Source organism: Crocodylus siamensis, chromosome 4 (genome assembly GCF_052110815.1).
Source record: "Crocodylus siamensis isolate JL-2025a chromosome 4, ASM5211081v1, whole genome shotgun sequence".
Lineage (NCBI taxonomy): Eukaryota > Metazoa > Chordata > Crocodylia > Crocodylidae > Crocodylus > Crocodylus siamensis.
The window spans coordinates 200,370,529-200,381,088 of record NC_143398.1 but is presented as its reverse complement, the minus strand read 5'-3'; the positions used below and the strand labels follow the sequence as shown (position 1 = coordinate 200,381,088).

Genomic DNA, 10,560 nt, shown 5'->3' with positions numbered 1-10,560 from the left:
CTTTCACTCAACCTCAAAACATCACCGGAATACAACCTTGGGTTGCGTCCAGACAAGCACGGACATTAGTTACCTGGGGAAAAAGCAGCAGTAGCACATGGTGTGTCTGCTGCTTGTCCTTGGGGAATGCCTGTGCCATGCGCACTGTAGTGCGCGCTAGGTCACCCTGGGGGGTAGGGAGGCTGGGCTCTGGGGGTTGGGGCAGCTGCAGCTGTGGCAATCCTGCAGCTGGAAACCTGGCCAACAGCTGGACCGTGGCTTGGGCTGGCCAGGCTTTGGTTTTGGGCTGTGCATGCTGCTACCACATGTGCTGCCCCACTTTTTTCTGCATGGGTGCTTTGACCCCAGGATCTCCCTGGGTCAAAACCCGCTCTCTGTACTGCTGCCTGAACATGTGCTGTGTGGTGATGCAGACTGAGTCTGCTGTGCCACATACCTCACGGCTGCGCCCGTCTGGACGTGGCCTTGTTCATTCCCCAAATCCCAACAACTCATCCTTGCTTCTAGAAACTACCCATTACACCCCTGAAGCAGCAGTTCCCAAACTCTGACAGACTACATACCACTAACTTAAAATGATACAACTTTAAGTACCACCAGCAAATTTGTCAGTTCAGCCTTAAATACCACCACTAATTTTTTGTCATATGAAGTCATTATAATCAATCTGTTAACGTGTACCACTAACAGGTTGTCTGCATACCACTGGTGGTACCCGGTACCACGGTTTGCGGACTGCTGCCCTAAAGCATTGCCTCAAGACATTCAGAGAATACCTGTTACGCACTTGATCCTAAAATGCTAACTAAAACATAGACTTGACTATGCCAAAATCTGCCACCTGATAAAAATACCTGCTATATAAAAGAAATAAAAAAGAAAAATTCCCAGCAAAATACCCCTCCAAAATACCCACTGGTGAGCATCCTGTCCCCAAAAAGAATCTCTAGTGCTAAGGCCAAGGGCGGTCTTGTGGGATCCTACATGAAGGACCTAGAAGAACAGGTCTTTCATAGGAGAACTGTATGTGATGATGACACATGAATAGCCCGGGGGTTGCAATTCATGTTGTTTTGTGTGAAACAGAGAACAAAAATCATACGAAATTGACTTAAAATTTAAGCTTTTTTATGGACTTCAGTCTAATACAACCGCTGCATTAACAAAACAGGATGGAGACGAAGGCTGCATCTAACTTGGAGCCCCGAAACGCATGCGATTGGATGGTGTCAGGATTGCAACCCGATGATGACAACCAGCGGACGAGCCGCGACGCAAACCCGCCTGCGGCTGCGTCTGTACGCTCCGTGCAGACAAGACAGTGGATGGAAAGCACCGGGAAGGGCAGATCCGGATCTCGCGTTTGTCTCCGCTGTGAAATACGGGCTGTCTGGCCGGGGGTTCACGCGCACACACGCACGCATACAGGGCGTGGGGAGGCGGGGCTCGCGGCGCCCGCAGCTGCCGGGGGCGCTGTGGGACGCCGCGGCCATGGAGGAGGGCGGCGGGGCCGGGTTGGCGGTCGAGTGCGTGGACGAGCCGCCCAACAGCCGCCTGTTCGTGGTGCTGGGCAAGGACGCGGGCAAGGCGCTGATCCGCGAGCGCTTCGCGCCCTTCGGCGACATCCAGAACATCTGCCTGGTGCGCGACAGGCTCACGAGCGAGTCCCGCGGCGTCGCCTACGTCAAGTTCGCGCGCAGCTCGCAGGCCTGCCGGGCCATGGAGGCGCTGCACGGCCGCAGCCTGGCGCCTGACACCAAGCCCATCAAGGTACCGCCCGGCCGGCCCCGCTGGCTGGTCCTGGGGCCGCCGCGATCGGGGTCGAGGGACGAGACGAGCAGGCCGTGGCCAAGGCGCGGTGGCTTTTACCCGTGTCAAGGATGCTGCTGCTTTCTTGTGCTCGTGGCAAAGCCCCGGTCCCGCCTGGGCAGACCGGAGTGGGGATCGGGGTCCAGGGCTTGGAGAGCTGGCACCCCAGCTTCCGACTTCCGCCTCTCCATGAGCACAAGGCTGGTCCCCACTGGGCCTCGGGGTGTTCAGACACTTCCCCACTGATCCGCATCACCCACCGTTGTCACAAGTAGCCCCTTGGAGCCAAGGCTTGTTCACGCTGCATTTGTTTCTGTGCGTCGGACAGGATTTCTCCTGGCCTGTCTGTAGTCAGACTGCCTGTTTGCCTGTTCCTCAATGCAGGAAGGGATGGGGGGAGAGAAACATGACCCTGCACCTGCAAAAGGAAGCTCAGGGGAAGATAAGATTCCTGAGATGAGTTTTTATCTTCTTTGTTTAAATGGGTTAGGGCAGGGGTCTCAAACTTTCCACCCCATGGGACCAGCCCCTGGCACAGGGAGCTGGACCAGCTTTGGAGCCAGTGTGCAGGGCCAGTCTGGCTGGGTGCTGCATGCATGACGTGCCCTGTGCCAACCTCCAGTGCTGCACGAAGTGTGTGTGGCTGGTCCAGCCCTGCACACCATGTGTAGCATGCGCTGGCACAGAGTGCTTGCTCCCTATGGCGTGTGTGCTGGATCCAGCGCTGCACAGGGGATTTGGGGAGCAGGTAGTGTGCAGCACCCAGGACCATCTGCAGTACATGCAGCATCGGGTCCAGCCCACACCTCACGTGCAGCATGCAGGGCCTGAACATGGGGTGGTCCAGTGGGCTGTATATTTGATACCCCTGGGTTGGATTTTAAGGCCAGGGAATGCCTAGCTGATGAAGTGTGGCACTTCAGAAGCAAGATTTGTGGAAGTTCTTAAGAACTGAGTGGAATCAAAGGTTTTCTGCCTGTTGACTTGTTTTCTTGTTATCTGAACAATAAATATAAATGAGCCTAAACAGTCAGGAAGGGTTACGTGTTCACAGCAAGTCATGCAGATAAGCAGGATGGTTTTTAATAGAGCTTGTGACTTGGAGTTGGAAGAACAGGTTCTGGTCCATCTGCTACAGGATGACCTTAGGTGGATTTACTTCCCAGCCAAACATTTGCCTTGGAATCCTCTGAAGGATGCAATAGAAATGAATAATATTATTAGAAGTATAGTTAAGAACAAGGCCTAATTTATCCCATATTGCATGCAACATGCTTTTATTGTAAGATGTCCTGAGGCTTATGGGAAAGGTGGCATAGCGACTGAGCAATCAATAAATAAATGTACAGACTTTCATTAAAGTAAAAGGGGCATCAACACAATATTGTTAAATGTTGTTAAAATCATGGACGGACTTCAATAGCAGCACATTTTGTTACTGCAGCACATTCTTAGGGGGCAGCTATGATAGCAGTACTGCTGACAGTAAGTCAGCCTAGGCACTCTGTCTGTTCCCCTCTATTCTACCTAAAATGTACAAAGGATTATTCTCTCAGCTGGGTTCCTGGCTGGAGGGGCTTACACTGGTTGCAGTAGCAGGTATTTTGTCATGAATGCTAATACTAGACAGTCTTTTGTGCTTTTTATTTCAGGAGTAGAGAAAATATGCAGAAGATAAGTGCAAAGCTTTTTGACAGCATCCAGTTATTTGTCTTGCATATCCATGTATGTATTTGTCTTTTTCCTTGATAGTTAATGCTTTATTTAATTCTTCTGTTAGGTATTAATTGCACAATCTAGAGCTTCTGGAAGCCACCGGGATGTTGAAGATGAAGAACTTACACGAATTTTTGTTATGATACCGAAGTCCTATACGGAGGAAGATTTGCGAGATAAATTTAAGGTACTAATTGACACCCAGTTAATTATTTTTTCTAATTGAATTTTCTTCGTTTATTTTTTTTGTCAGAAGAGATTAAAAATCAGTTGTTTTGTAAAATGCTATATAGTAACTATTAACTCTTTAAATATCCTAGATATATGGAGATATTGACTATTGCAGCATTATTAAGAACAAGAACACAGGAGAAAGTAAAGGTTTGGGCTATGTGAAGTATATAAAACCATCTCAAGCTGCCCTGGCAATAGAAGAGTGTGATCGAAGTAAGAGTGTAATTGTAGTATTTTTTATACACATTTATTGTTAGAAGCTGCATACTCATTGGTGTAGTTTTAAGTAACACTGGCTTCACGTCTTTGGTTATTATTAGCAGAGAAATTATTTATGGTTTAACTCCACCATAGTATGTGTAACTTCTGTAGGATTTAATCCCACAAACACACACACAGTTATGACCCATCTGACTAATCACCTGAATAAGTACTTTCAAGGTCTTTGATTAAAAATAAAAATAGTGAAATGACTGTATGAATGACTACAGTGATTTTCTTGATGCTGTATCACACATGTATGATGCAGTATATGTAGATTCAGTTCATTGGCTGAACCCCATTTTACAAAATTCTCTGTGCACAGGATCTATACAAAATAATGAGCATGATAATTTACAAAGATAAAAATAAACTGTATTATGATGACTTCTGTGTAAAGTACATACAGTATTGAAGGAAGATTTATTTAAACAATGTCTTTTCAGACAATAATAATGTGTTAAATATTACAATTTTAACTGTGTTGCAGTTAAAATTGTTGTCTAGTGGTTAGAGCATAGGTTTGAGAGTAAAGAGGTGGGTGTTAGTTCTCATTTTGAACTTGGGCAGTTAATTTTTTTTTTTGTATCTTAGTTTTTCTGTGTAAACGGAAATGATAAAGCTCACCTTTTTGGAGTGTTTTCTGCTTCTTAGCTGCTGTATGACAGCTATTTGTTTAATCGTTTTATAAAGTAGCAGTATTTGACACTACTCCCTCACAAATGTGTTAAGCAGTCACTAGCACTAAAATCCTTGTTGTGATTTTAGTAAAAGATATTCTTCAAATCTTCCTTTGTGAGCCAACAAACAGTCAGAGATTGAATCTGCCGACAAATCATGATCTATATTAGAATAACTTTGTTCTGAGTGGGTTGGGATGGAAAGATAACAGCTAACATTATTAACCTCATCTGTAATAGTTTATAAAGACTGCACATGTATCCCAAAATATGAATGTGTTCATTTTTAATACACAAGTAAATAAAGCTTAATGTAACATAACTAAAATCAGTATGCAGAAACACATGCATTGAAATGCCGATACCCTGAACCACATTTAGTTACAGTGTAAAGAGTATCAGAATATGTAGGTCAGATATTAGGAAAAACTTTCTTCCTAGGAGGGTAGTAAAGAACTGGAGTAGGTTACCTAGAGAGGTTGTGGAATCTCCATCCTTGGAGGTTTTTAAGACCCAGCTAGACAAAGCCTTAGCTGGGATGATCCAGCTGGGGATGGTCCTGCTTTGAGCAGGGGGTTGGATTAGATGTGACCTCCTGAAGTCCCTCCAACCCTATGATTCTATGACACTGCTAAAAAATTAGTGTTTCTCTTTAAATCCTTTTTCACGTCTGGCCTGAGGTCAGAAATAAATGAATTGGGTGGTTTGAGAGCTGACTAAATTGTTTACACAAGAGCAGTACCTAATTTTAAACATATTCTGTTCCTCAATAGTAATACTGAGCCTGCACAAATATCCAGCTTCTAATTGCCTTCTTCTGTGTTGTTTATGCCCAGAATAACAGTATGTCTTGATGCTATAAAATAGGTTCTTTATAGATTCCTTGTGAAAGAAGAGATTCTGAGATAACTGCTTTCAGTTTTCTAATCAAGTTAAATTAAATGAATTGGAGATGAGGGTATACACACTGTAGCCATACTGATTTACAGGCAAAAGGAGTCAGAACTCGTGGCAGAAGTGATATCTTTTATTTAATTAGCTATTTACAAAAGATGTCTTTATTTGCAAGCTTTTGGGTACATTCACCCTTCTTCAGGCATGGGAGAATTCAAAGATTGTAAAATTTCTCTTAGGTGGAAATGAAAATTCATGTTTCACAGGAGAGCTGATGACGGGATTGTAAGATCTCCAGGTTGGAATAGTTCATTTTGTGCAAATTCAGGTCAGATAAAAGTTGGAACAGTCTTTTAACCTCAAAGTTGTGTGGTGGCAAGCGGGATGTAGAATTGTGTTTCTTTCTGGTTATGATGTTTCATATTTCACAGGAGAGCGGGGAGATGAAATGCTCTCCTGGGCGGGAATTTCTTTTGTGTTGAGGTGCCTCTAAGTTCCGTGAAAATGCAAATTTAGTTTGAACAACAGTCAGGAGCAGGGTGTCAACTTTCAAGTTTCCAGGTGGTACATTTTGTTTCCTTGTTACAAAATTATGAAGTTTTCAGTTTTAAAAATAGCTAAAATTCGATATTTTCCATGTTTCAGGTATACAGGTTATAGCTGTATCATACCACCGGACAACTTTGAGGTAAAAATACTGTTCTAACTTATCTGAGCCTAATTTGCACAAAATGAACTATTCCAACCTGGAGATCTTACAACACCTTAAGCTGTCCTGTGAAATATGAATTTTCAATTTCACTTAGGAGAAATTTTGCAATCTTTGTATTCACCCAGGCCTGAAAAGGGCCCTAGGTGGGCACCAAAAAGCTTGCAAATAAAGATTTTTTTCCCCCAGTATATAGCTGGTCTAATAAAAGATATCACCTCTGCCACGAGTTCTGATTTCTTATAGATGAAGGGTTTTTGTTGTTCTTTCTTGTTTATAAGGTACATCTCTACTCTAACTACTTCTTTATTTTTTTTCTATTTTGTTTTTGTAAAGAAGTGGTAACTAATTGGGCTTTCTGTCTCATACTCTTTAAATATGATGCTTCATTAATGTGGTTATAGATGTATGAAAATGCATCGAGGAACTTGAAATGCATGTGGCTGATTTTTCAGATTACAGGGCCATTTTGGCTGAACCTAGAAAAAAGCCATCTGAATCCTCTGAACATGAAAATTACATTAGTTATGGTAGTGCTGAGCAGGAATCAAGAGGGAATATGTTTCCATTTGGTAAGTAACACCTTGATCATGTTAATAATGTTTTGTAAGTCTCTTAATATGATCATAAAATAATGATAAATGTGTTTCAGAGGGATGTTTGTGTAGAACAGAGAAGGAACAAATAGACTCCATTAGTGTTTAAAACACAGAGTTTAGGGGCGCATCCATGCATGCAGGCATGTGTGCTTGCAGGAGCTCAAAGAGCAGCAACACAAATATGAGCCAGGGCTTTTTGCCTTGGCACACATGCCCAGACATTCGCTCATTAAAATACCCTGAATTGTGTTTTTTCGCTATTAAAATGAAATGCCACTGATATAGAGAGATCAATTGGACAATTTTTTATTGATCTATTTACAAGTTTAAAGCAGTTATGATAGAGGTACTGGTAGGCTTCCTCATAATAAAATAAATTCTAAATCTATATATAAATTCTAAATCTATTTATAAATTCTAAATCTATATAACATTTATCTATATAAATGTTAAGAAGCATTTACTTTTGGCTTCTTTGTCATAGACAATTCAGAGCTGTCCCTACCCGCTTCATTCACCAGAATGTGCAGCGCTGAGTATATACCAGTGCCATGCCCCTGCCCTTGCCCCTCACTCTGAACCCACAGCCTGCCCCAATCCCATGGGGCCAAATATGTGGGTGAGGGGTGTGTGAGGTCTGTGGGTAGATTATGGGGACAGTGGGTGTGGGGGATCATGCAGGGGGGCTGCTCAGGAGAGGTGAGCCCCCTGCCCCCCACAGGGGACACAGCTTCCTCAACAGGATCCACAGCTAACCACAGGAGCCAAAGCCCCCCTGCAGGGCCCACATGCCCCTCTGCAGGGGCTACAGCCCCCCCGCCAGGGCCTATAGCTCACCCCCACAGCAGCAGTGGCCGTTGGGGTGCTCGGGGACCCTCCTGGCACAGCCTCACCCCATGTGGTGTGGGGCAGCGTGGCTCAGCTCCAGCTGCCTGGCACCTGGTGCTGCTTATGGTACACCATGTGGGCCTGACTAGGGTCAGTGTGGGGCTATGCCCCTTCAGGGAGCTCTGGTCTGCTCAGGATGTCACCTGGGGGCCAGTGCTGCTCGCAGGAATGGCCTATGTGCTGGACTGGGTCCTGTGTGCACAGACCTGCCTGGGAGCTGTCCTGGCTATCCAGGTATCGAATTTTGAGCCTGCATTGGAAATACGAAGTGCAGGGAATGGGTTTTTTTGTTCTCAGTGTGCCTCTTGCCACGTCTCAAGCTGCTTTGAGATGTGGCAAGAGGCATGTGTAGGCTTGTCTAGACACACCCTGGGTATCTGGTTTCATTTCCAATTCAGATGCATAATTTTTGTATTCAGGCTTCCTATCTATTTTATTTTTTTTATGTTTTGCCTTGTGTTAATTGTTTGAAGAAAATAAGTATGCATTGATGAAATAAGCATATTGTCTTTACTTGACTTAGGTCCTAGACATTTTTAATATGATGTTTGACATTAAGACATAACAGTATCTTGACTTGTAATTTATTTTTATTCTTGTTTTTTATTGGCTCTTGAGGAGGGCAGACAGAATTTTGTAGTTTTGAAAAAAATGAGACCAGAGTTCAGAAATCAGTCTCCAAACGCCTGTCAGTGTCATCACGGCTCCCCTTCATAAAAGAGCAGCTGTTTACCCTCTTTGATCTAGTTCCAGGGCTGGAATACTGTGATGTGCAGCGAGATCCTCATACTAACTGTGGTAAATAGCAATATGCACAGAACCCCTTTCTTCTTCAAAATGTATGTCTGAAAATATTTTCCTCTTTTTTTCTTAGTTGCCTTTGTTCAAAAATGCATATTTCTTTGGGAATGGAGTATAAACTAATTTGGTACTCATGGGGTGCATCCAGATGAGTGTGCACATGCGTTTTCCAGGAGACAAATAGCAGTGGCACATAGCTGTGGTGCTGCTACTTGTCTGGGTGGGGAATGGGAGGCTGGGACCAGCACCTTGGCTGGCCCCAGCAGCCTTACCTCAGGTTGTGGGGGCTTCCTAGGACTGCATCCGAGGCAAGCCAGGCACAAAGAGCTTGGCTGTCAGCCAGAGTTTGGCTCTGGCCAGCCAGGATCTGGTTTTGGGTGGTATATGCTGCTGCCACCTGTGCTGCCCTGCTTTTTTCTGTCTCAGGTTTTTTTGAGGCTGGGATCTCCTGGCATCAAAAAAGCCTGCCATGCCGCAAATTAGTGCAGTGAATGCTGGCCTGTGTGATTTGTGGTGCCGCAGATGGGTCTGTAGCACTGCAAACTATATGTGCGCAGTCCTCTGGACATACCCATGCTGTTTTCCTCTACTCTTTCTACTCTGTATCACCACATTTGACTAACCAGTAGGTCTGAACAGGTTATCTCCCTTACTAGACTCCTGAAAGTACTGATACTTTTCATATATGGGATCAGCTGACAACAACTCTTAGGGAAGTTTTTTACACATGCTCTGGGGGTTGCGGGTGTGGCATTTTAATTAAAGTGGCTCCAAGAGCCACTCTGATTAAAGTACTGCCATGCCTTGTGTATCAGCATCCCCATGCTTCAAAATAGCGGTGGGAGTGCTGGAATTCAATCTCATTTAGCTCTTTGAACGAAAGCCTGTCCAGTGAGCTTTAGTTCAAGCACCCCTACTGCCATTTTGAAATGTGGTGATGCTGACACATGAGATGTAGAAGGCTGCTAGAGTACGGTAATTGCCATGTTCCAGTAGACTTGATTAATTAAGTATGCTCTATGATGTGCTGTAATCACAACACGTTGGAGCAGCCTCTGCTCTTGTGTACAGGCACCCCCAGGTTTCAAATGCTTGGAAGCTGAAACCAAATGAAAGCTATTTCATAATAGACTCCTGTCATCAAAAGATTTATGACATCAACAATAGCTAGAATTGTTAAATGAAATGTGTGCGTGTTTTTTGTTTAAGTTGCTTGCATCTTTTATACCTTTTAAAATTAAATATTCTATTATTTTTTCACTAAAATTCCACTACTGATACTGCTGTGGTGGAACAAGATAGATTAATTTACTGGGGCATTGTTAAGTATTTTTTTATCAGCAGTTTGGTTGATATGATATGAGACACCAAGGTGTATTCCTTTTTAAGCTGCAGTTTATAAGAAAAGTTGGGTGGCCTTTCTTTGACAAACAGTAAATTCATTGAAAAACGGAGTTTGGGGATTAGTGAAACTATTTCCAAATACAGGTCATATTCAGTGAAAAGTTTGGCCAATAAAAGAAGGGAAGGATTTCTAAAATGTTAAAAATAAAGTAATGACTCATTTGAAATTGGACCCTGCTGCATTGTTTGCTTTTTTATACCTCACTTTACTAGTGTTTTCAGAATGTTAAACTTACCCAGATACTGTTGAAAGTATATATAATTTATCCATCTCTAGGGTATGCTGTGATTCAGTACAGCAGTGCAGCATCAGCTGTATATGCTAAGTACAAGCTACATGGTTTTGAATACCCACCTGGAAATCGGCTGGCAGTCACTTTCCTTGAAGATGGAAGTGATGGATCAGAGTGAGTAGCAACTCACGTAGGTTGTGACCCACACATTTTGGAGAGTCATGTTGCTCTTTAACAGTCATGTTTGGTGTAGGGGAATAAAACCTAGCTACTGCTGCTGTACAGTTTCATGCCTATTACACAGTTATGTCCTCTTATATTTTGGGTGTTTC

At 43.7% G+C, this 10,560-nt stretch overlaps 1 protein-coding gene across 2 annotated transcripts in view; it reads left to right on the top strand.

The window, feature by feature from the left end:
• Positions 1 to 1,315: 1,315 nt before the first annotated feature.
• Positions 1,316 to 10,560, top strand: part of RBM45 (RNA binding motif protein 45) — a 28,246-nt gene continuing 19,001 nt past the window's right edge. Inside the window, exons 1-6 of one of the 2 annotated variants that reach the window (XM_090045373.1) lie at positions 1,316 to 1,770; positions 3,590 to 3,712; positions 3,846 to 3,972; positions 6,759 to 6,875; positions 8,409 to 8,588; positions 10,273 to 10,402. In XM_090045373.1, the coding sequence (XP_089901499.1) occupies positions 1,492 to 1,770; positions 3,590 to 3,712; positions 3,846 to 3,972; positions 6,759 to 6,875; positions 8,409 to 8,588; positions 10,273 to 10,402 (956 nt within the window). In that variant the 5' untranslated portion in view covers positions 1,316 to 1,491. The remainder of the gene's footprint in view (positions 1,771 to 3,589; positions 3,713 to 3,845; positions 3,973 to 6,758; positions 6,876 to 8,408; positions 8,589 to 10,272; positions 10,403 to 10,560) is intronic. The other variant, XM_090045372.1, reaches the window with a different exon arrangement.